A 24,333-nucleotide genomic window follows, 5' to 3' on the forward strand; every position below is an offset into this window, starting at 1 on the left:
TGTATAGTGCCAGGTTCCGGGCAGAGCTCACACAGCCCCAGGAAAGCGCTGCTTTCTTTAAAAGGAGTTCATAGCAGTTTCCTATCAGTGCATAGGAGGACCACACAGCTAGTTAGCTCAGGAAAGGATGCCAGCTTGCTAACATACCCTGGGTGCATTCTGGAAAGCCAAGTATAATTTCTAAGGTTGGAAGCCCAGTTCTTAAGAAAAAAAAAAAAAAACACTTAAAAAAATCCAAACCCTCACAACACCCCTATAGATTATATGATCATGTTAAAGATAAATGTATCTTGGCTTCTAAAGACTCAGTGCACTGAAGTAGCTTTCTAATCATGATGATCATTTTAAGCTCTGCTGAAAATACATCATCTTCTAGCTCTGTGAAAAGGAGGCCCGGTGGGGATGGAGTTGGACAGGCCCCTGTACTGATCTTCGAGGCTTGCGTGCCAGTTCCGGCCCAATTTGAGAAATGGAAATGCTAACTCGCTCCCTTCCGATGAAGTAACTGTCTTCTGTTTTCACAGGAGAACTGTGCATAGCCCTTGGAGCACGGGCTGTGAGAAGAGGGAGCGGACTGAAAAATTAACATGCCGGCAGGGCTCTATGGGACCCAAAGCCAGGCATGCAGGGTTCACTTAGCAGGGCTAACCCTCCTCCAGGGCAAAGTCAGTGCCTGGTTTTGTGCTTAGTAGGCATTTGCCAGAGACTAGACCAGCGTCTCTGTAAAAGTTCATCAAGTGGATGAATGAAATTTCTTGGAAACCTAGCCGTAAAGAGGGCCTTACTGACTTTCTGTTTTGGCATTATGTGTTTAATTTCTAGGAAACAGTGTTCTTATTATGTTTTCCTAGAGCAAGGTGGTTTATTCTGTCCCGAGGAGGAAAACAGTGATTCCAGGTTCTTCTGATGTAGATTTTATGTACTGAAAGATCTAAGAAGCTGGGTATGGTGGTGCACACCTTTAATTCCAGTACTTGGGAGGTTGAGATTGGAAGACTGCAGATTTGAGGACAGCCTCAGTAAGTAGTGAGACTTTCATCAACCTAGGGAGACCGTCTTGTTTTTAATTTTTATTTTGAAACAGTCTCCCTAGGTTGATGAAAATCTCACTACTTGCTGAGGCTGTCCTCAAATCTGGTGGTGTGGTGCATATCTGTAATCCCAGTACTTGGGAGGTTGAGAAAGGATGACTGCAGGCTTTGAGGTCAGCCTGAGCAATTTAGCAAGGCTCTCAGCAACTTAGTTAAATCCTGTAAATAAAATAAAGTAAAATAAAATAGGGCTTGAGGTATAGCTCAGAGGTAGAATGCCCCTGAGTTCAACCCCTAGTACAGAAAGAAAGAAAAAGGAAGAAAGAAAGGAAGAAAAGACCACTCTCGACTACCTCCTTCCCAAACAAATAAAAAATATCAAAGAGCAGCCAGGTGTGGTGGTGCATGCCTGTAATCCCAAACAGGAGGTTCACAGGTTCAAGACCAGCCTCAGCAACTTAGTAAGACCCTGTTTCAAAACAAAGAAAGAAATGGAAAATAACTGGGAGTGTGGCTTGGAGCTTTAATGTCTCTGGGTTTAATCCTCAACATTGAGAAAAAAGAAAACATAAACCTCTAAGAGCATCTCTAGGTCCTCTTCTGAAGCTGGAGTTCAAGGGATGATATTCCCACCCACTTTTGCTCGTCTGGTTTTATGCTTTAACTGAAAGGACCATTAGGAGTCAGGTGAGCCAATTCAAACCTGTAACTCCAGTAGTTGGGAGGCAGAGACAAGAGGATCCCAGGCTTGAGGCCATCTTCAGCAACTTAGTGAGACCCTGTGCCAAATAAAAAGTAAAAAAATAAGATAGGGGTATACTTCAGAAGTAGAATGCCCCTGAGTTCTATTCCCAGCATGAAAGGAAAAGAAGGAGGAGGAGGAGGAGGAGGAGGAGGAGGAGGAGGAGGAGGAGAAGGAGGAAGAGGAGGAGGAAGAAGAGAAGGAGGAGGAGGAGGAGGAAAAAAACAAGAGAAAAAGGAGGAAGGGAAAATAAAAGAAACAGAAAGGGACATTAGGGAATTCAAGAGTCCAAGGCCAGCCACACCTGTGCAGAGGACCAACTTCTGTCAGTAAAAGGCTTTTTGCTACAGTAGCCTGAGCATGCTGCTGGGTGCCAAAGTGTGAGGTTGCTGGGTGAACCAGGCTCACTCCCTGCCTCCGAGCAGCTAGCTCACCCTCTCTAGGTGTCTGAACCATGAGGATGATTACAGTGGTCAGGGGTAAAACCAGGCTCTCCTGCCCTCTGTATCCTCATATCTTCCCTTTCGTACTTCCTACTCACAAGACTGGCTTCTCAGTGAGCGCCGCCTTGTCTTTGCTTAGAGTTGTATACATATATCAGGGGCTGGTAAGTCTTGACTCTGATGCCTCTAAGTCCTCGCAGGCCTCAAAGAACTGTCCTGAAAACAAGAATGGTGGAGCTGATGTGGTGGGGCATCCCTATAATCCCAGGATTTAGGAGGCTGAATGAGATAGGAGGATCCCAGGTTTGCAGCCAGTCTCAACAACTTAGTGAAGTCTTCCATAACTTAGACCCCGTTTCAAAATAAAAAAATAAAATAGGGCCAGGGGTGCAGCTCAGAGGTAGAATACTCTTGGGTTCAATCCTTAGTGCCACCACCACCACAAAAAAAATATTGGTGGAATGGTTTGGCCATCAAAAAACCCCACTGATTTTCCTAAAACAGATATAGGTTATGTAGGAGATGGTGGAATTCAGAACCCTAAGGAAACACTTTCACCATGGGCTTTAGAAATAGGCCTGTCCTTGGTTCTAAGAGTGAGAAGAGAGCCAAGCCCAGTAGCAAGGGTCACCAGGACTTTGCTCTTCTAGAATGAGCACCAAGCTTCTGCCAGATGCTCCACGGCACGCAGTTCCTTCCCCAATCTCTGCCAACATGGTCACCTACCTGTGGTCTTGTTCTTCTTTTGTCTTTTTTGCTTTCCAGTTTTTATGCTACTCTCTTTTCTTTTTTCTGAGGCATAAAATTCTAAATTCCAAGCACTTCCAAACAAACCCAGCCCCCATCACCCACAACTGTTCCATCAAACCACACAACACCGCCACATCTGGAGATTTTTTTTTCCTTGAATGAAATAAAATAATGGCCCAGTTATGAACTAGAAAAGGAACTTGGACTTGTGCCTGGAGGTAGACAGGGATGATGAGGATGAAGTAAAATCACTGGAATTCAAGTCTGTATTTGATACCCAGTCCCGGGTTCTCCAGCGGGAAGGGGAGGTGAGCTCGTTCTACATTCAATGCCAAGAACTTGGCCCTGTGCCTGGCCTGTGGGAGGAGCTCAAGCAGTTTTTGATGAATGGCTGCACCCTGACCTCTCCTGTTCTCAGCACACACTGCTTGGGAACTCCAGGGCAGCGGCCCAAGTCCTGCCCTCTTCTCACAAGCAGTGACTAGCTGAATGCTCGATGCCTCGGGCCCCTTGCTGACTCCTGGACAGACGCTGGGGGAGACAGTAGTTGTCACGTTGCAGGTACTCAGTTTTCTTGGACCATGAGCGACACTGTGGAGACCTTCCCCGCTTTCCTGGAACATCAGTGGATTCCTGCTACCTGTACCCAAAACGCTGGCTCTACAATGTATGTTCTTTTCTTTTGTTTTCTCCTGTTTGTCCACCCACTCACACATGCACACACATTTCACAAATGTTTATTAGGGAACTATTTTGTGCCAGACACTGCTAGATATCAGAAATACAGAGACGAACGAGAATGAACACGGGACTTTTTCCTTTGCCATCAAAAAATTGGCAGCCATAGCCAGGTGCAACGGAGAAAGTCTGCCATCCCAGTACTTGAAAGGCCAAGACGAGGATCAAAGGTTCAAAGTGCCCCTTAGCAACTTAGTGAGACCCCCAGCAATGTCATGAAACCTGTTTCAAAATAAAGAAGTAAAAAGGACTGGGGTGTGGCTTGAAGGTAGAATTGGTTCAATCCTCAGTACAAAAAAAAAAAAAAAAAAAGGCAGACAAATTATTCTGGGTTTGAGACAGATAGGGGAGGGTGATCCAAAGATAAACTTGGGTGGTTAACTTTAACAAACCATCGCTCTCTCCAAAAATCCCAGCGTCATACCCAGCAAAGAGCAGCGTCGCTCTGGAGCCTGGGAAAGTGGGGACGGTGCGCCAGCTCGTCCAGCCGCTCATGCTCACCTTTTGACACAGGACTCAATCATGTCACTTGCCATCAGCTTCAGCCGCTGCTCCAGGTGCTTCCCAAATTCCTCCTCAGGCCAGTGCAGGTCCCGGATGAAGGTCTGAAGGGCATCGAGCTTCCAGAACAGGTCTTCAGAGGTGCCAGATCCATTACTGGCAGGATAAAAAATAGAGAGTAAGAGTCACCTGGTGGCCTTGAGCTCGGAAGAAACGAACACAGAGACAACAGGGCCAGAGGCTTAAGGCAAACAGCGGCTTCCACATACACAACGACGTGTGTTGGCGGTGGAGGTGGGGGCAATCTCCACCGGCAGATTTTGAGTTTTACCATACAGGACCTAGTCGGCCTCACCGGGCCAGTTATTCCACACCAAACAGAAATCTGCAGAAGGGGTGGTTCCATCACAACTAGGAGAAGGGTGTATGGTAAAAATCAGCCTTCCTTTAATAACCACATTAACACATGTGATGATTCAGATGAAGGCCACGGACCGGAGGGAGTAGTCAGTTTCCACGGATAATAACTACATGACAACATGCAGTTATTAAACTTGAGGCTTTCATGCATTTCCCAGCTCCCCTCCGGAGTGGAGGGCCTCTTGGAGATTGCACAAGACTTTCAGTTTCCAAAGGACAGTGCTAACAAAGTGGTGAGCGAGGACCTGCGTTCTCTCTTGGAGAGCTGGACAGAAACCGGGGCGACTCGGACCAAGACGAAGGCACCTGGACACCTTGAATCCAAGATTCTTGTTTGGTTTGGCCATTTCCCCCCCCCAATTTTTCTAGGTCAGTCCAATGCATAGGTGGCCCCAGGATGAGGGGTTGGGGCCGGGGAGGTGAGTGGACCAGGGGTATCTGCATTCAGTGCGTCAGGGCTCAAATCCTGAGCTCTTCCTGGGGCGCCGTGTCACCCGGTCCCCCAGCAGGTGGGGGAAATGGGATTCGGTTCCTTTCTGTACAATGACAGCTAAGAGACTTTTACCTGGGGCATCCGCGGCGCGCATCCTGTGCGCAGGAGACGCCGCACCTCTCACCGTCCTGCCCTTCTCTGCTGGCTTTCTCTTTCGTAACCATCCCATTTGGAGGTCTGAGGGGTGGCCGCCCCCCACCCTTTCCTCGCATACCACTAATGCTAACACGGTAGTTTATAAAAGGTCCAACACACCATGCATCACTGCTTGTTCTGACATCGTCTATAGAAACAGATGACAGTGGGTGTTTCTATTGTGACAGATGCCAGCTGCATTGAATTAATGCTTCAGAGAGGAATATAGCTATTGCATAAATGCATACACAGCTACTGCGGGGCGGGGGGCAAGCTCCCAACATGCCGCGAGGGAGCCTACGGCCTGGACCAACGGGGCAATGTCGTCAGGACAGACCAGTCTGGGGTCAGTACGTGGATGTATCTGACACGGAGGAGCAGGTAACATGGAAACACGTCCTTAAAATGAATGGTGGCAAAGGAGGAAACTGGAATCATGAAAAGATATGGAATCAGGCACTTCCTGGTGGGCGACGGAGAATCCACACCTTCTCTTGCGATGCTGCCGTGGCCATGTTCAAAGGGAGGGGAACGCTCGTCTCTCTGGGGAGGCTCAGCCTTCCCCCTCCCCTGACCTATGCTCGGGAAAAGAAAAGAAACCCCAACTTTGTCTAGTCTAAGCCCCGTTTTGGAACTGCATGGTTTATGTTTTAAATCATTAAGTACATATGAATGCAATAATTGGTATTTATTACAACAACATTTTGACACCCATCTGCTTTCAGAGTTTCAGAAAATTCTTGTAGGATTTTTTTTCTTTGAAGAGCTTATTATTAAGTTTTGACATGAGGAAAAGAATATTTTCTTTTTATTTTTAAGATAAACTGTTAATGTTAAGGCAATAGCACCAAGATTATTTTGATTGCTGAGCAGTTAGCAAAATGTGTTCCCACTCGTGCCTTAATTAATTGAACAGAGACCATTATCTGCTCTATTACAATGTCTTGATTCATATCTTTTCAAAAACAGTGTCACAGAGCATGCACAGAAGAAGGTAGGAGAAGCTTTCAGATAGCTATTTTTAAAATTGTAAACAGATACTACCTAATCTCACTTCTAAGAGAGTCATCTTAGCATGAATATGTGTTTTTCTTAGAAGAATTTTCTTTAGGTATAGATTTTTCTTTTGGAGATTTTGTCTTTTTAAAAGAGAACTGGACACATTGTGTGATTTCATCATGAACTCGTGAGCAACTGTAGGCTTTAAAGAATATGCGGTGGCTTTGAGGTAGCCAAGCAAGAAGTCCTTTTAGTGTCCTGATCTCTACCTAGATTCTGCAAAAATAAAAATGTGGAAGGCCATCTTGAACGTGATTTTGAGATTTCAAAACATCACTGACGGTTTCAGATCATTTTTTATTCCTTTGATAATAACACTTTCCTTTGAAAATGTGCCAATTTATTCTTTCGTGAAAAAGCTTATCTGGCCTATAATTAGCTGTGGTCGAAGAAAAGGATCAAAGGATGGTATAGAGTTGCTCAACCTTATTTCACTTATTAAATCACGCACATGGTTCTAATTTAATTTCCCTGAGGTAGAATTTAGGGGTGCTGGATGTTCTTGCTAAGGAAAAAAATTGGAAGCGGGTTTGCTCCCTAAGTGCGAAGAAATGGGTACTTGACTCCACCCTCAACATGGTGGCTGGTGACAAGTAACCCAGAATCCAGGAAAACCTTGTGCCACCTTGACATGTGCAGGGATAAAGGCAAAAGCAAGCCTCTGCTCAGTCCACGGATGATGTGGCCACCAAAAATTTAATTATCTGTTGTCTGATTCTTGTGCTCTCAAATTTAGAGATCTTGCTACTACCCAGATCTTAAAGATCTGTACTGTGTTTTGATCTTGGAAAGTATCTTTTTGTTAAATTTACATTTCTAGGGCATGATCTATTTCAGAAATTTTCAATTAGCCTGTACATACTGTTACTATATCCTGTCATTTGTCGATACCAGAAATATACTTTTTAAGGGCTTAAACAGCCTCTAGGAATTGTTATTATTAAAAAAAATAAAAACAAAACAAAAATAGCTTCTAGGTGTATGCTTCCTTCTTAGGCTTGGATCAGGCCAGAGATGACTGACCAGCCCATCAAATAGGTTTCTTGCACTATTTTAGGATGACTAACTCCAAAGTCATGTCACCTGCATGAAAAAAAAAGAGGGGGGGAGGAGAGGAATGAATCCTTTTGCAAAAGAATGCAGGAAGTGAAACAGTCCCGAAGTGTTCAGTGGGCGTAAGAGAAATTGTTAGTGCTGTATATATAGCAAACGTCTTACAAACATGATGCATGCCAGAAATAAACAATATTGTCTCTGCATGATCAGCAAAATATGTCTAATTATCCATCTCCATCTCTGTTATATAGGATGCATAGAAATAAACAATACATATCCATGCCAAGATCACTTAAATTTAAATTAGATCTAATGCAAACTGAATACACACTCAGCGTCATATATAGCAGCCATCCATGACGGTGCCGAAAAAGTAGGCATTTGTGGGATGCCTAGAGGGATGTTAACTGGTAGATTTGGTACTTTGGGAAGGTTCACATTGGGTAGATTCACATTGGGTAGGTTACTGGTTAAACTCCTGTGGAAGAAACAGACAGAAAGAAAAATACCATCACAGTGACAATGCGGATGCGGCAGAGCAGCACACAACAGTCGTAAATAACAGCTAAGTCCACAGCCAGACAACAGCGAAAACTCAAGCGGCACACTTCAGAAAGCGCTTACGGACGGGAGCTGTGATGTGGCTGGTACGCAGAGAAATGACAAACGTTAATGGGAAAAAATTAACCAACAGAGCGACTCGAAAGGGTGGACACTCCTGCAGCACCCCACGCCATGATCACCTCATTACATGTCCTTGGGAGGGGCCTTGGGTTTCCAAGGTCACTGCCCATGGTGTCTAGAACTGTGTCCCACTAAGAACTTGGAAGTTCATGGAATTTTCGGAATCCCAGGGCTGGGGCTGCTGTCATGTTGTTGGGATTCACAAAGATGGTGGAGGAGGGAGAGGGAGAGGGGCTGGGTAAGAGGAGGACTGGCTGGTACAAAGTATGATAGGAGGAATAAGTCCTGCTGTTCCGTGGTACAGTGGGGGTCAACATAATTAACAATAACGTATTATGTCTCTCCAAATAGAAGAGAGGAGTTGCATGTACCCACCAGAAAGGAATATCAAAGTCTAAGGTGATAGATGCTAATTATTCTAAGTTCATCACTACCTAATATATGCAAGAATCAAAATATCACACAGTATCTTATACATATATTTATATATATACATACACACATACACAAATAGCATGTGTCAATCAAAAATCAAACGATACATTTCTTAAAAGAAATGATGGAACACTTTAACTTTCTTAGGTTTTTTTTCTTTTTTTGGTACTGGGGATTGAACTTAGAAGTATTTTATCTCCAAGTTACATCCCCAGTCCTTTTTGTTTACTTTGAAACAAGGTCTCACTACATTGCGGAGGCTGGCCTCAAGCCTGTCATTTACCAGTCTCAGCCTCCTGAGTACTGGGAGACAGGCCCGTGCCATGGGGCCCACCCATCTTAGTTTCCTTTCGAAATTATTGTCAGCAAAGGCACGTTTCTCCAGTCACATATTAGACATAAGAAGGAACTGAGAGCTCACCCACCTGAACATACACATGATGGTGTGTGAACATACGTACACACAACGAAACTGGATTTTCTCCAAATGCTACAACTCTTTTCTTGCACTGGGGATCGAGCCTAGGGGGTAAACCCTCAGCTCTTTTGGTTTATTTATTTATTTATTGTAGTATTTGGAGTGGAATCCAGGGGCTTTCTACCTCCTGGCTATACTCTCAGACCTATTTTGTGTTCTATTTGGAAACAGGGTCTCACTAAGTTGCTGAGAGCCTCACTAAGTAGCTGAGGCTGGCTTCGAACCTGTGCGATCCTCCTGTCTCAGCCTCTCAAGTGCGGGGATTACAAGCGTGCGCCACCACGCCCGGCTCTGTTCGTTTTATTTTGAAACAGGGTCTTCTTAGGTTACTGAGGGTCTCCCTATGTTGTTAAGGCTATCACCGACCCTGCAGTTCTTCTGTCTCGGCCTCTTAAGCATTAGGATTATGAGCACGCCCAGCTCCAGCCGCTACTTCTCGTGTCAGGAGTGAGTGTGTGCAATGGGCTGTCAGAGTTGATGGGAGAAATGGAGACATACTAGCCAGAAAGATCAGCTTTGAGGAACTTCATAGACCAGTCATGGAAAATGCAACCTCTCCCGATAAAAATAAGACCAAGTAAAATGAAGAAAATGTGGTACACAAAAACAGACACCTAAGAGAAAAAAGGAATCCTGAATTCAGGTCTTATGTAGAACTCCTGGCCCCAAAGTAGATTTAAAATGTGACTTCCTGTCATGGTCGTTGCCTTTGGAAGTGAGACAGAGCCAGAAAGGCAGTTGGGGAGGACGAGGATATTTTCTTTCTTAACACGAGTGACTGTTACATGAGTGTGTTTGGTGGAGGAGAATGAATCAAGCTGTGTATTTTTCTCTAAAAAAAAATTAAAATTCATTAAAATTGAACAAAATGAACAATGTCACCTTTCATCAGCTTTTTATGTCTGAACAAAGACTGATCAGCTGATGTGATGGCACAGGGATAAATGGATTCAAGAGTAAAGACAGAAAAATCAAATAAAAGCCTTAGCCCCAGCCGGCTGCAAGCCCTCGGAGGGAGGGCCTGCGCCTCGTGCCATGGCGGGAGCTGCTGCTGCGCGTCTGGTAGCGGCGCTGTGCGGCTTTCCGTTCAGGCAAGTCACTGGCACGGAAGGGCCCAGCCTAACTCCGCATCTTGAGAAAAACCTTCCTGTTTAAGTGGAGTTGACGGCTCTTTGGCAAAGGAGTTGAGGTTCTCTTCTTTGTATCTCGTAGGAGAAAAGCACAGTTTGCCAAAGCAGCTCTGTCCTGGGCAAGCTGCATTTGCCTAAGAGGGCTCCTGGGGGCTGGGGCTGCCTCTGGGCTTGCTCAGCGAGGCAAGTCTCCTGCTCAGTCAGAAATTCTGGACGTCATAGATGGCTTGGATGCCTGTTTCCCCCTAGAAACAAGGTCCTCTTTCACAATGGCAGTAGAGTCTTGGCTGTAGTGAAAAACCTAGAATTTGCAATTGCCAACCTTATCCTTATCTTTAAGAGAAACAGGTACCCCCCACCCCTCGGTTTCTCTCTTCTATTTCACATTCTGGGGAAGCCAATTAAACAATGCTACTTGGGATGAAAGGGTGGAGGGAGAGTCAGAGAAGGTGAGCTAAGTCTGACTATTAAGTAGGAGAAAAAAAAAATGGCTGCTTTCCTTCCACGTGTCTCTGTTTAACTGAGGAATCTGCCTTTGAGTTAGGTCCCTGGTGGTTCTCGGTCTTAAACACTGCCATGTAACAAATCCGTTAGCGATTTCCACTGAGACACGTGTAAGCCTAGATAAGCAAATGTGATCATTAAATGATACACACACTGAATAATGATCAAGGAATTAGGAGATCCTAGAGATGGCAACCTGGAAAGTTAAAATGTCAATTCTGAGCAAATTAAAAGTAGCTAGGAATGAATAAGATACGAATGTATGCAAAGCAACTTAATTTAAACATATTAGCGGATGGTGGGTACACAAATTAGAAGCGAGTTTCATTTTGCACACAAAAATAAAAAATACTCATATTAATCAGAGCATATTGTATTTGTAAAATATGACACTTTGGCTGCATTACTGCACTGGGCTCATATAGAAACATTTCTTTCACGAATCATATTAAAATGGTCTACTTTTAAATTGGTAAAACATGCTTAATAGTTCTGCTTTTAGCAAAATAATATAACGAATGAGTAATGTTACTAATATTTCATTTGTCTATTAAAAGCAGACTAATAACAAAGAGGCAAAGTCCAAGCATAATATTTCACTAATAAACATTAGCAGAAATGGGGAGAAATATCTAATAGTGCTCAGTTCTGATGACCAGACTCAGAAGGGGCTGCTGAGGGCTGTAATGAATTCTGTTCTGAAGGAGAGTCCTGTAGCAATGACCTAAGAACCAGTTAGTAATGCTTTTCCATGAGACGTATAATCGTATGTCTCTGGATAGTACAAGAAGTGTGAATCACAGTCCTTAACAACTGATACATGTTAAAAATCAGACTCATTCTGAAAGAGGACTCTGCTGAAAAAGGATAGCTTTTGTTTAGCTCCCCTCTTCTGGAGCAGTGGATTAAAAATATTCTCCTATACTCTCTCATGTGAGTGAATGGTACAGATGTGTGTGTGTGTGTGTGTGTGTGTGTGTGTGTGTGTGTGCATGTGTGTGTGTGTGTGTGTGTTGTGTGTACCATCATTTTTACTAATGGCAAGGGCTAGAGGTGGCATCATCCGTGACTTTCTAGAATTAATTTTGATCAAGATGTTTCTATACAGAAGGTATATTAGCAGTGTGTCTTCTGTACAAGATTCTGCTTCAGACGATGGATGGCAGAGTTTAGATACAGAACACGTTCTCCTCTTATGAGCCCTTCAGTGTGTGGTACCTGTAGAATATCTTGTCTTCTCATGGTGGCCAAAACACTACAGTATCTCTCACTTTGATTATAGGTCTAATCCCTGTCTGTAGTACAGGCACTCTCTGATATCTTCTAGGCTTCTAGAGCAGAATATCTCAACCTTTTATTCATCAATACTCCACCAACTTCCTTCTGCACAAAAATTTAATACCGTACATATTTACCAATACCAAGATATTTACAACCCCAAGTGCCAAACTTTTACCAGCTGGGGGCTGTAGCGTTCCCACTGAGAATACGTCAACTACAGAATGAAGCCCCAAGTTCCATGGGGCTTTAGAAGCTCCTAGACATCCCTCCGAGGTTTCCATCACCCTTTAATGCCTGTGCGGGCCAAGCCAAGCGTCCACTGTTGATTCTGCATGCTCCTTCTCAGCACCCCACCCTTTTGGAATTTCCCTCTCCAAGCCATGTCCTTCAGGACATCCACTGCCCTCCACCCATGTGTGCACCACTGTGCCTGGCTCAAAGATCTTGTTTTATAAAAGATCTCACTGTCTCTTAGAAAGGTCAACTGAAGGCGGATCTTCAGAAACGTGGGTGCTCAGTCTTCCGGCAAGCGATCAGCAGAGCCAGGGCTTCTTTTACCACGTCAGATATTTATCTCCTGATACAAGCCCCTCAATGTTGCTAAAGTGTCTCTCACCTTGCATTTATTGTAACTAAGATATAAACATCTTTGGCAATCTTTAAAATGATGGACATTATCTTAAAGGTATTTTTCATATGTGTATTTCAGGCAGAAAGAAAGTGCAGTTTTTTGTGTGTGTGTGTTTGTGTGTGGTACTGGGGGTGGAACCCAGAGGTTTTCTACCTCTGGGCTATACTTCCAGACCTATTTTATATTTTATTTGGAAACAGGGTCTTACTAAGTTGCTGAGAGCATCACTGAGTAGCTGAGGCTGGTCTCGAACCTGTGCGATCCTCCTGTCTCAGCTTCCCAAGTGCGGGGATTACAAGCGTGCGCCACCACACCCGGCTTAGGGAGTGCGTTTTGAGAGAAGAGAAACTCCATTCAGAGCCAGCCTAACCTGAAACGGGCATCCAGGAAGCCAAGGGTTTCCCGTGCTAGAGGTGTTCAAGGAGAGACCGAGCAACCATCTATCAGGAACTGGCACTGGGAGCCAGACCTGGAGGCTTTTTAGGTTTCTTCCATCTTGAAGAACACTGTGCCTTACTAACAGTGAACCAACAGGGAAGATATAGTGAAAATGTGTAACTATTTGTTGGTACGGTACAGGGAACTCATATTCAGGGCGGCCAGGAGGGTTGCAAACAACCTTTCCATCTATGGGTGATGGCCCTATGACATATCCTCAAGGATACCCATGAGAGAAAGCTGTTGGCTCCAGATTTTGTGTGTGTGTATGTGTAGTATGGGGGTTGAACTCCGGGGTATACTACCCCTGACCCATTTTATTTTTTATTTTGAAATGGTCTCACCAGGTTGCTGAGGCTCGCTATATAAACCTATGGTCCTCCTGTCTCAGCCTCCCAAATACTGGGATTACATGCAAGTGCCACCATGCCCAGCTCCCAAGCTACTACAGAGGGTAAACTCTGTTCTGGGATGTTCTGCAAAGCAATACCATGGTATTTACATTCTATTTGCCAATCAGCTAATAAAATGTGTGTGGCTTAAAAGAATTTTTAATTTAGGACTTGTTTTAGTTGTCCCTTTCAAATTATCTCCATGTACTCTGAAAAGCATGTACTGCTTAGAACAAATTGAACAAACCACAATCATATACTTTAACTCACAGCACAGTTTTAGATGGCAACTTACACACACACACACACACACACACACCCTCATAATTCCCAGGTGGTTATCCACAACCCTAATTCCTTTATCATGTTTCAGATCTTTAAACCATTGATCCAAGAGTTCCATTTCTTTCATCAGTAAAAACATCTCCAACAAAACATTCTGAGACGATGACTTCCAATTGTGAGGATTTTGATTCTATCTTCACTTCTGATAGTACTAAGAATATTTAATGCCTCCAAAGGCATAGCAGTCATATGTTTGGCTTCTGAAGAACCTAACAGATTATAAAATGACTTTCATGACATTATCACAGAGCTTCATGACAATTCTTAGACCCCTGGGTAGGGACTTGTTAAAAAACTGATTTTGCAGATGAAACAACAAGTTAACGGAGGTTTAAACATTTGCCTTCTGGCTAGGGTGCAGAGGATGAGGCCCAGGATCCAGGGCCGTTTAAGGAATAGTGAAGGTACCAATCACTCCCGCCCCTGTGTCTTGGCATAGTCCCCTCCACATTTAAACCCAAGTATGTGCTACTTCAACACCACTGCTATTTTCAAAATGGGAACGTTACTCCTTTAAACCTTTTGCTTTTCACTGCTATTCTCCAAAGCACAACTATCCTGATTACAGTGAGCAGTTAGGAAAAAAAAAGAGAAGAGGAAAAAAGATAGATCCTTCTTAATGCTTTACTATCGAGGGACCCAGTTTTATTTTTAGGAGTGAAAAGTCAACAGGGCCATATCAAGAGGCCATCACAAACCTGAGAGTAGCAAGCTAAAAATTGAGATTTAAGTATGGAAATGAGAGGGGGGAGTTGCATCAGCTATAGAGTCTAGATAGCATAATACTGGAGCAAGGGCTGTAATTCAGAGCACTGCTTAAAAACGGCTTATGTGAAGGCTTTCAGATGGAGGAAAAGCTTCTAGGATTATTGTCTGGATCTCCTACAAGTTGTTGGTATGTAGTTCCATGTTGCTCTACATGGGTTTCTAAAAACCAGAGATATAAAGAATAGGAGAAAACAAAATGCTTTTCTTAAAGAAAAAAAAAAAAAAGAAAAAAGAATCTAATGGAAAACACTCAATGCCAGACTTTACCGGAGAATTTCAAATCATACCACAAGACTCTCCATACAGGATTCTCTTGCTTTCCAGACAGGGGCATCTGAGAGCAGCCCTCTGGCAGCCTGGGCCATTTCCCTTGCTGGGAAATGGACATTACAGTGAATATACCAAATACTTTCAAACAAGACCTAAGGTTGGCCAGGTCGTTGTGGAAATTAACAAACTCACAATCCTAGCATCTATGATCTGTCCCTGCAGGACAGGAAATCCAAATAAATAAACAAATAAATAAACAAACACTGTGGCCAGATAGTTTTTCAAAACTCTGGGTTTAGCAGAGTTAAATGAGATTCTGAATTATCATATCCTTAGTTTTCATGCGGTGCTAGTGTGGTCTGTTGCACTCCAGGGTAAGGGAGCAGGTAGAGTGGGATATATAGTCTTTCCTGAATATTCTTGGCTGTAGAGTCCTTTTCCCTGGTATGTCTCAAAGGCCCAGACCAAGTAATAGCAAACTAGGGCCCTTCCTGGTAAATACAATTTTATGAAACATGGTCATATTTGTTTGCATACTACTGAGGTCCATTTTCATGCTGCAATAGCCAAGGTGAGTAGTTGGGACAAAGTTTATGTGACTCAAAAAGCCTAAATATTTATTAATTGTCCTTTTTGAAAAAAAAATACTGATCACCCCAAGAACCTATGGAACATACTTTGGGAAACACTAATTCCTGGGGATAACACCGTTGGAGTAAGATACACAGTACAAATATCATAGCCAGGTTTCTATCCCTTAATCTTTATCTACCTGTGTCATAAAACAAAAGCTTCACTTTATAAAACATTTCTCAACCTCTTTCCCCTACCCCATTCAACAAGGAAACCAATGAACACCATAGCAGGAAATACGTATGGTGTTGCTCTCTGTCTACACTAACAGTGAAAATGTCAAGTGGCATCATTAATCCATCTCTCTACGACTCTCCAGCCATTTGTACCCAAACTCTGATGGTATCAAAAGAGGTTTCCTTACTTGACTGGTTCCCATGATTCCCGCTCAAAGCCCCTGTGAATGGATTGTGCAATTGAGGACTCCATCAGATCCACATATCTAACGACAAGTGGGGCAAACAGGTCTTGCAGGTGTTTGTGAAATTTTCCATTGCACAAATTATCTAGAACAGATAAGCAAAAGCTTGGTTAAGAACTCACAGTTGCTTTAACAAAGTCCAATGCACACACAGGGACAACTGTCTTCCCTATTAAATATCCCATGTCCAAGGAAGCCGGAAAGGAAAGGAAAGGAAAGGAAAGGAAAGGAAAGGACAAAACATGAATGGCATCAAAGCTCATGCTTAAATCTGTTAGGAAGGAAAATGAAATTAAAAAGCACTTTACCCATTTGTATTACTCTTCTAAAAGGAAAAACAATCATGTTGTTTTAAGGAACAAAAATCCACACCATCTTTTGTGTTTAACTGGCACCCATTCTCCTTCATCCCATTAAGTAACCACAAGAAAGAGCATTTTTTATACCCTCCCCTCTGTTCTTCCTCCCTGGGAAGAAAGTCTGTTTATGGGCATTGTTGCTGTAAGACACTCTGAAAGGCTTGCAGTCCTATTTATCTAGAAGTGGGTTTTTTTTTTTTAAATCCAGAAAGCATCTTTTGATAAAAATTACAAAGTGTGAGAAGGTTAAGCTAATTAATTTGTTTAAAAGCAAACAAGATACAATGAATGGACCCCTCATCTCATATTGTTCTTGAGTTTCTTCTGTCTAGTTGAGGGCTTCCCTGCAACAAAGTACCCATCAGCTATAAGGTGTGTGTGTGTGTGTGTGTGTGTGTGTGTGTGTGTGTGTGTGTGAATCATAAGACTATAAAGTGCTATATCCGATCTTCAGTCTAGCTGGGATAAAGATGTCTTAGCAACCTGTTTATCTGCATATTACTCAGGAAAGTCAAACAGTCCCAGGTGATACATACAGTCGGTACGCAGGAAATCATTGAGCAGCTGGAACAGCGGGAAACTGTCCCACGTGTCTGGGGGTTGAACCTCTAACGCGGCATCCATGTCCACGGCGAAGAGCGACAGGAACGTCTCCGCGTGCTCCACCATTAGGTCTGACCACCACGCAAAGGCCTTTGAAATTTGGTAGAAACACAAAGAGAAAGAAGATATGAGCTTTTTCTCTGAGACATGAGATGCGAGCTCTAGCCCTCACTGTCCAGGACCGACTGTGCATCCAGCAGGGTTTGGTCGCTTTATTGTAAAGAGAACAGCAGTTTGGATATAACAGGGCCTCTCAGTGCCCACGGCAGCACTCTCTGTGACCCCAGGCCTGCCAGAGAGAGCATTTTTCTTGACCCAAAGGTCAGAAGATGCAGCTGTAGGAATGACAGACGTGGACCTTCTGTTCAGTTTACAATAACTTAGTAGGTTTTGAGTCATGCTCTATGTCACCGTTGTCAGCTAGCTCTTGCTCTAAGGTATTAGAATTTGGGAGTTTCTTCACTGTGTTTATGGGTTTTCTGCTGGTCTAACTTGAAAATTGGCAGTTATTGTCCACTTACATCTACGCGTCTGGGGCTTGATGTCTATGGTCTCATTACAATCTCAGGGACTCGTGTTTCCCTACACATTGGGAGCGTTACTCCTACTCCATGCTAAGTCAAAAGAAGCCATTCTTTGCAATGGTCACAGAGTTTTTGAGTTGAAATATCTTTCGGCAGGGAGCCTGTGGTTTTTCATCTGGTCTGGGGGAAAGGTCAGGCTTAGGCTAGGAGACACTGAGTATATAAGGGCTTGCTTTCCTGGAGGTTGAACACATATGTACATTGAAAACCAAAAATATCAGTGAAGTAACTCATTTTCATGCACATGGGCCCTTGGAGATCGCTGTGCAGGGTCTCGGGGTGACATTCACATCAGATGGGGCCAGATGTGAATGTAATCAGAAGGCGTGCATGCATTGGCTAGCCGCTTCTGGCAGGGAGCATGCAGCATGACTGGTGGTGTCAACAGGCCCTGTGTGCTGATTTCAAAGAGAGCAGAGAAACAAAAACAAAGTGCCAGCCCCGTCTCATCCCCATCCCTGCCTCCCCCTCAGTGCCGTAAAGTATTTACATTGGAAACACTTTCCGGAGCATTCACCAAAAAAAGATGGGAAGGCATTTGGAAACATGAAAGATGATGATGGAAATAATTCCATCGATGGGAGGGTTTGCTCAATGGCCAAGCTCTTGGGTGATCTCTCGGTAGTCACTGGAGGGGTATTCTAACAAACAGCCACAAGGAGGCAGAATGGGGGCCACCTCTCTTCTTTCATGAGATCTCACTTTACTTACTTCTCCTTTATCAACATGTGGCTGGTTTGCAAATTAAATGGAAAAAATCAAGTCATGGACCATTCTGCAAGTTTGGCTTGGCTGGAAATAGACACTTGCTGTTTCCATTTTAATTTACAATAAAACCTCACCGATTCAGAGTAATGGGGGGGGGGATGCTGATCCATCAGCAAAAAAAAAAAAGCCTAAATTGATGGGTTTTCTAAAGAAGAGATACCATTTTACTGCTTTTGAATGCAGTCTGAGATTGGGCACCAAAGTCAATGGTTTTATAAGATCTACTTTGTTTCTCTTATCATTGTATCATAAATGTATATGCTTAAAATTTTCTAATAATTATAGGTGAGTTGACTTAGAAATTGAGGTAAAAAAAGGTAGAAGATTTAATTTCATAGGTCCTAGGATAAAAAAAAAGCATTAGAAGCCTCTAACTTGTACCGAAACCCTTTAGAATTTCCAGAGCATGCTGAGATCATGTCAAAGATTTTACTTAAAAAAAAAAAAAGACCCAGCTCTGCAGTTGAATTGATTCACAAATTCCAAATATTTGGGTTTGAACCGATGAGGTTTTATTGTAATTTTACCACCTGAGGACAAGAGCCCTAGGGTTTGAAGTACATTCCGTTGACCCGCCTAGCTAGGCCCAGTAGGGGGGAAAAAATCCTTTATCCACCCCCAGAGCCTGTCCAGCTCCCTGTCTTTTAGCAAGGGAGCCCTAAATACTGGAACTTGCTGAAGTCCCATCCCAGCCCTAACCCTAAATGGAGGGCTGACATGCATCAAGCCTTATCCATGATATTTGTATAAGTCACAGAGGCACCAAATACTAGCTAGTATCTATTCTTTAATCGATTAACTTTATGGCTTCAAGATGAGCCCAAGCAAACAGTTACTGGGAAGGCTGTGTTGCCTTCCCATATTCAATTTTGTTCTGCGTTAACAGGGGAAAAATACAAGCCCAAACAAAGTCCAACCACAAATGCCTGAAAGTAAATATTAAGCCAACCTCATATCTGGTTCTTACCAGCTTTTTTATTTAGAAGTTGTAAACCGGATACCATAAGAAGTACCACTTTACCATCTAAAAAGTGCTTAATCCCCTGCTGTAATTTAATATATTACTGAACAAACTGTCTATAGTCCTTGCGATAATAACCATATAGCTTGAAAATCCTACAAAGAATAATGACGACGACCATGGTAGGAGCTGTCACTATGGAAGCCGGTGGAGGAATTTAAGATTGTAGCAACCAAGAGAATTTAAATTTCAGGCTTTCAGAAGAAGTAGAAATCAGAGTTATTTCTGTATACCCAAGGTAATTCTTTTCAGAACCTTATAATCAAACCTCATGCTCTGAGAAGGACATAAAGATCCTACGAAGGGTAGCAACAATAAAAAAGTCAAAGTATAATTTCAATGAACAAAGTCAGTGTGATTGGACTGGTCAGTCTTCAAAAACATTTTTTTTTTTCAGTACTGGGGATGGAACCCAGGGGCATTCTACCTTTGAGCTACACACCCAGCCTATTTTTTATTCTTTATTTTGAAACAGAGTCTCACTGAGCTACAAAGGGCCTCATCACTAAGTAGCTGAAGCTGTCCGTGAACCATGATCTTCCTGTCTCAGCCCCTCAAATGCTGGGATTACAAGCGTGCACCACCATGCCCAGCTTCAAAATTTTTTTTATTGATTTAATGCTTGCTCCTATAGGCGAATACCATTTTTAAACACGAGTTACTGCTCAATGTTCATGGGCATCTAAAGTCTTAAGCTTTTTCTAAAGGTGAATTACATATTGGTTTCTAAATACTCACCTGGGGCTTTTCCTTAATTCAATGACAAAGTGGTATGCTTGGGGTACAGGTCACCACACTGAATACACCGTATATTTTGCACACAAACTAACATGTATATATGTACCCCTCTATGCACCACAATACATATATACATATACATACGTATACATAGAGAGAGATCAGGAAGGGGAAGTCACAATACACGAAGGCGTAGTAATTCATGTGTGTGTATAGCTTAAGGTGTAAGAATTAAACTGCAGGATGTTAGAAGTGTGACAGTTGCCACCATACGCTGCATGTGTGTGTGTATTATAGGATGTTTTCTTAGATGATGAGAATTTTTTATCTTGGGACATTTAATTATAGTATAATGGAATTAAATTGCTTTTAAGATCTTAGATTTTGGGGGGAAGGCAGCCTGGCATGGAGACAACTTTACTTCAGTTTGTGTGGTCCCTCAAATAGCATGGCTTTAGAGTTAAGACCTATGACTTTTTAGAGTTTACCAAACTCCCAGAGAATATGGCAGGGATAACTACACAGTAGAAAAAAATTCTTCATCAGTTTTTTAAAGGAAAACCCTGTCTGTTTTGTGCCAGGACAAATCCTGCCTTTTTTTTTTTTTTTCTGAACCCCTGGCACTTTATCCTGGGCTAAATCACCTGGGCAGCCTTTGAAAGTTTCTGATACTCCTTGGGAGAAGCCAGTCCATTAAGCTGGGGAGAGATCTGGGAATCAGAATTCCCATGAGCCTTCCAGTTGATTGCAATCCATAAGTCGAAGTCAAGAATAGCGGGGGTGCCCTTGAGGCCCCCTCCACCATGAAACCGGCCCACGCTGATTTTGACACAATCTGTCTGTTCTCATTGACTCGACCCTTTCTGCAGAGTTGTGTCCTTCTGATGGTCAGATATTATTCATAGGTTTTGCTTCCTTAGGCTTTGATTCCCAGTGCTACTAGGGCCAAGCTTTGCAGGTGCTTGCTATGCACCAGATACAAGGAGTATCCACCAGCATTTCCAATTTGCAGGATCAGAGAGGTTAAAAACTAGGTTAAGGACATGAAGTCAGGAGGAGACAAAGCAGAGATTTAAACCCAAGCTTCTCTGGCACTGTGTGACCTCCTGCAGCACTGCCTTCCATCCCTCTGAGGCCAGGCAGCTTTCTACTTCACTACCCTTCACCAGCACAAGACAGGCGCCTCAGTGCTCAGCCTGCAGAGGGTCTCAGCAGGTGGCTTTGGGGTGAGAAATAAGAGTCTATGATAGAGTGAATTTCTAATTTGGAAAATAATCGTGTCCATTTATCTAAAAGAAAATTCGGTGTCTGAAACTCCAAAGTGTGCTGATGTTTTCATTATTAACTTCTAAAGGTAGCAGTGAGAAAGAGTTGAATATATGTGGCTTTGAATTTATTCAACTTCCAATTTCCTCCACCTCTTTGAATGTAGGTCTCTAGCTTTTAAATAGTAAGACTAAGATATTCTGTGGTGATGGTTAGTATTTAGGGAAAAAGTACTTAGTACTTATGGAAAGGTAAAAGATACCTTCCTTAGGATATAAACTTTCCTTGGTGCCTCTTTGGAGAAATTTAAGAAAATCTACATCTTGTGTTAGCCTGTAATTGCCTCAGACAATAATTTCATTATAAGTCAAATGTATCTGTTATTTTTTGTGGTACTGGGGATGGAACCCAGAGGCATTCTACCTCTGAGCTACATCTCCAGCCCTATTTTTTATTCTTTATTTTGAAACAGGGTCTCATTGAGTTGCAAAGGGCCTCACTAAGTAGTAGCTGAGGCTGTCCGCGAACTGCTATCCTCCTGTCTCAGCCTCCCAAATGCTGGGATTACAAGCGTGCACCACCACGCCCAGCTAATCTGTTGGGTGGGTTTTTTAAAAAAAATTCATGTAAATGACAGTTATGTCTGGGCAAAACAGCCTCTTTTGGTCAACATGTTACCATATGTATGGGTTCTGTCAAGCCTCACCCACTCAACTCTGGGGAAGGCTGGCCAGAATCCCCCACACCTCTAGAGACAATTTTGAAGATACCCAGAAGGAACACACTTACCAAGAGTACACTTACCATCTTCTGAACCCCCACTGCCCCAAATATAAAAGGAACATCTTGTAAAAGAGAAGAATTCTAACCCATCTTAATTTCAGGTGGGCTAGGGAGTCCTGGGTGTACACACTTGGAGGCTGTTGCTTCTGTTCCCTTGTCCCTTACAGCTGTGTGTCCTTGCTGAGTGGATTAGGATTCCCACCTAAGGGGTCTGCACCCCATCCTCAGAGGGTGTGCAGGAATGTCAGGATTCTTCGGCACTCTCTCTATATATAAATACTGTATATATGACTCACATACAGACAGTCGTAGAGGGAAATTAGTATCACTCCGACGAGCAACTGGTTCCTAAGCTCGGAACTCATCTGCTGTAATAAAGGAAGTACAGACAGACATAGGAACTACTGCAGGCTAAGAACGGAACCCAGGCAGGTAGGAGGCTGTGTCGGATGTAACTGCAGTCCTTGTTAGGTATCAATCGCTTCATGCACACACAAGAGAATCACCCCACATTACCCTGCTGTGGAGGGCCACCCATGTCACAAGCAGTCCACTGGAAGTTGCTGTTACATTCCTTGGGTCAGTGTTAGAAAGCAGGAACACTGGGAAAAGTCTCATTAGAAGACATGGTACCGGAAGGGCATGCACAGAGTATAACACTAGGTGGCCGGTTCACTGGGTTTAGTCACATACCTCTTTCCCCTGTCACGATCAGCCAAGATTGAATGGAACAGTAGAGAAACAGGGAGGAAATTTAAATATGCAATCAAGCATTAGTTGGGATGGTTGGATTTATGGTGTATTATATATTACTTAAGTATCTTGCCAATTTTCACTTAGTCATGGGAATGATTGTTTTAGGAGCTTGAAAAGTTACTTGTATGGAATGCCTGTTTTTCCTTTTTCTGTAAATCTGAATGTAGGAGGAAGAGGGAGAATTAGCGTCATCTTCAAAAAAAGATCATTTAACTCAATTGTTTTGGGGGAGGATATTGGGGACTGAATCCAGGAGTGCTCTACTGCTGAGTATACCGCTGATTCCCTTTAAAAAATTAAAACAAAAATTTTGAGACAGCGTCTTGCTAAGTTGTCAAAGCTGTCCTTGAACTTGTGATCCTCCTATCTCAGCCTCCTGAGTACCGGGAGTATAGGCATAGCCACTGCACCCAGCTAAAACTCAATTTTAAAATAAGTACTGACATAGCACTTTAAGCATTATGAAATCTAGAACTCTTTCCTTGGAAGGGTTGGTTTGTTTAAGTCCATATAGGTTTGGGATTTAGTTGGCCTTGAAACCCCTTCATTTATAATGATCAGAATCATCATGTTGATAGTGATTTGTACAAGATAAAGGGAGCTGTGTTTATTTGGGTGTGTGTTAGAGAGTCAACAAGCTGAACAGCAAAGAATAATTTTCTTCAGTCACCGTGTTCCACAACCCCAAGTGACCTATGTTTTAAAGAAATGACTGCGATACAAGCAGAGTAAAGCTACAGAGATTAAAAAAAAAAAAGATGGCCTGCAACCCACACACCAAAGAATCGAGAGAAACAACAGTGGCAGCAACAAAAACGATCACAAAAGACCGAAAAAATGCTCGTGTGTGTTTTGGACAATGATAACCAGGTGTCACTGGAGTAATTGAGACGCACTCACCTCATTAGTTCATGGCTAGAAACATCTGAAAACTTAGGCTGTACAGCATCCAACCAACCACTGTTGGGTTATTTGAAACAACCTTCCAAAGACATCTTCTAAAACTTCTACTTATTCTTTGCAAGCCCAATGTAAAAGAAAACGGCTGGTAAAGTATGTTATTCACGCATGACCTGGGTGGTGGTGGTGGCACTTCAGCCTCGGCTAAGGGACGCTCGGAGACATTCCCACTGGCCTGCTCACCTCTGCATGGTGCTCCTCATTTTGTTGAAGGACTTCAATGACTAGTTCAGCAAGACGTATCGTGTCTTCAAGCTTTTTGGCAGGAGTGATTAAGCGGCCTACATTTTCTGTAGTACAAGAATTTGTGTTAAAATTCAGCGAAAGCGGCAGGCTAGTTGCATGGCCGTTAGAACTAGTGGGTAAGAAATGTTGAATAGTTATCAATTTTTTTAAAAAAAGTTTCATGCAAATGTTAAGTGCCATGTAATTAGTAGTGAGCAAACCATAAAGCTATTTTATTGTTAATATCACCATTATTATAATAGATATTAGGAAAAAAACAGTGCTCCAGCTTCAGATTTGACCATGAAGTTATATTAAGTCTATGACAGCCCATTTCAAATTTAGTGACATTTTGTACACATGTTCTTTAAAGACAGCATAAAGGCACTATCTTGTATCACTCTCTAGACTGCACCCAGGCTAGCTGAAGTGGAAAGGTGTAACTGAAGCTTAATCCTGATTGCTGATACGTTTGTTTTCTAGATTGGTCAC

General features: G+C 42.9%; 1 protein-coding gene across 16 annotated transcripts in view; it reads right to left on the bottom strand.

The window, feature by feature from the left end:
- The window catches only part of CADPS (calcium dependent secretion activator), a gene marked incomplete at both ends in the record, with an annotated part of 501,631 nt that overhangs the window by 86,039 nt on the left and 391,259 nt on the right, over positions 1 to 24,333 (bottom strand). For 6 of the 16 annotated variants that reach the window (XM_080714885.1, XM_080714884.1, XM_080714894.1 and 3 more), the window contains 6 exons: positions 4,206 to 4,361; positions 7,700 to 7,846; positions 15,722 to 15,863; positions 16,674 to 16,830; positions 18,036 to 18,056; positions 23,800 to 23,906. In XM_080714885.1, the coding sequence (XP_080571011.1) occupies positions 4,206 to 4,361; positions 7,700 to 7,846; positions 15,722 to 15,863; positions 16,674 to 16,830; positions 18,036 to 18,056; positions 23,800 to 23,906 (730 nt within the window). Of the gene's footprint in view, positions 1 to 4,205; positions 4,362 to 7,699; positions 7,847 to 15,721; positions 15,864 to 16,673; positions 16,831 to 18,035; positions 18,057 to 23,787; positions 23,907 to 24,333 lie in introns of all 16 variants that reach the window. The other 10 variants (XM_080714889.1, XM_080714888.1, XM_080714887.1 and 7 more) reach the window with 5 other exon arrangements.

Source organism: Muscardinus avellanarius, assembly GCF_963383645.1.
Source record: "Muscardinus avellanarius genome assembly, chromosome: 18".
NCBI classification, from domain to species: domain Eukaryota; kingdom Metazoa; phylum Chordata; class Mammalia; order Rodentia; family Gliridae; genus Muscardinus; species Muscardinus avellanarius.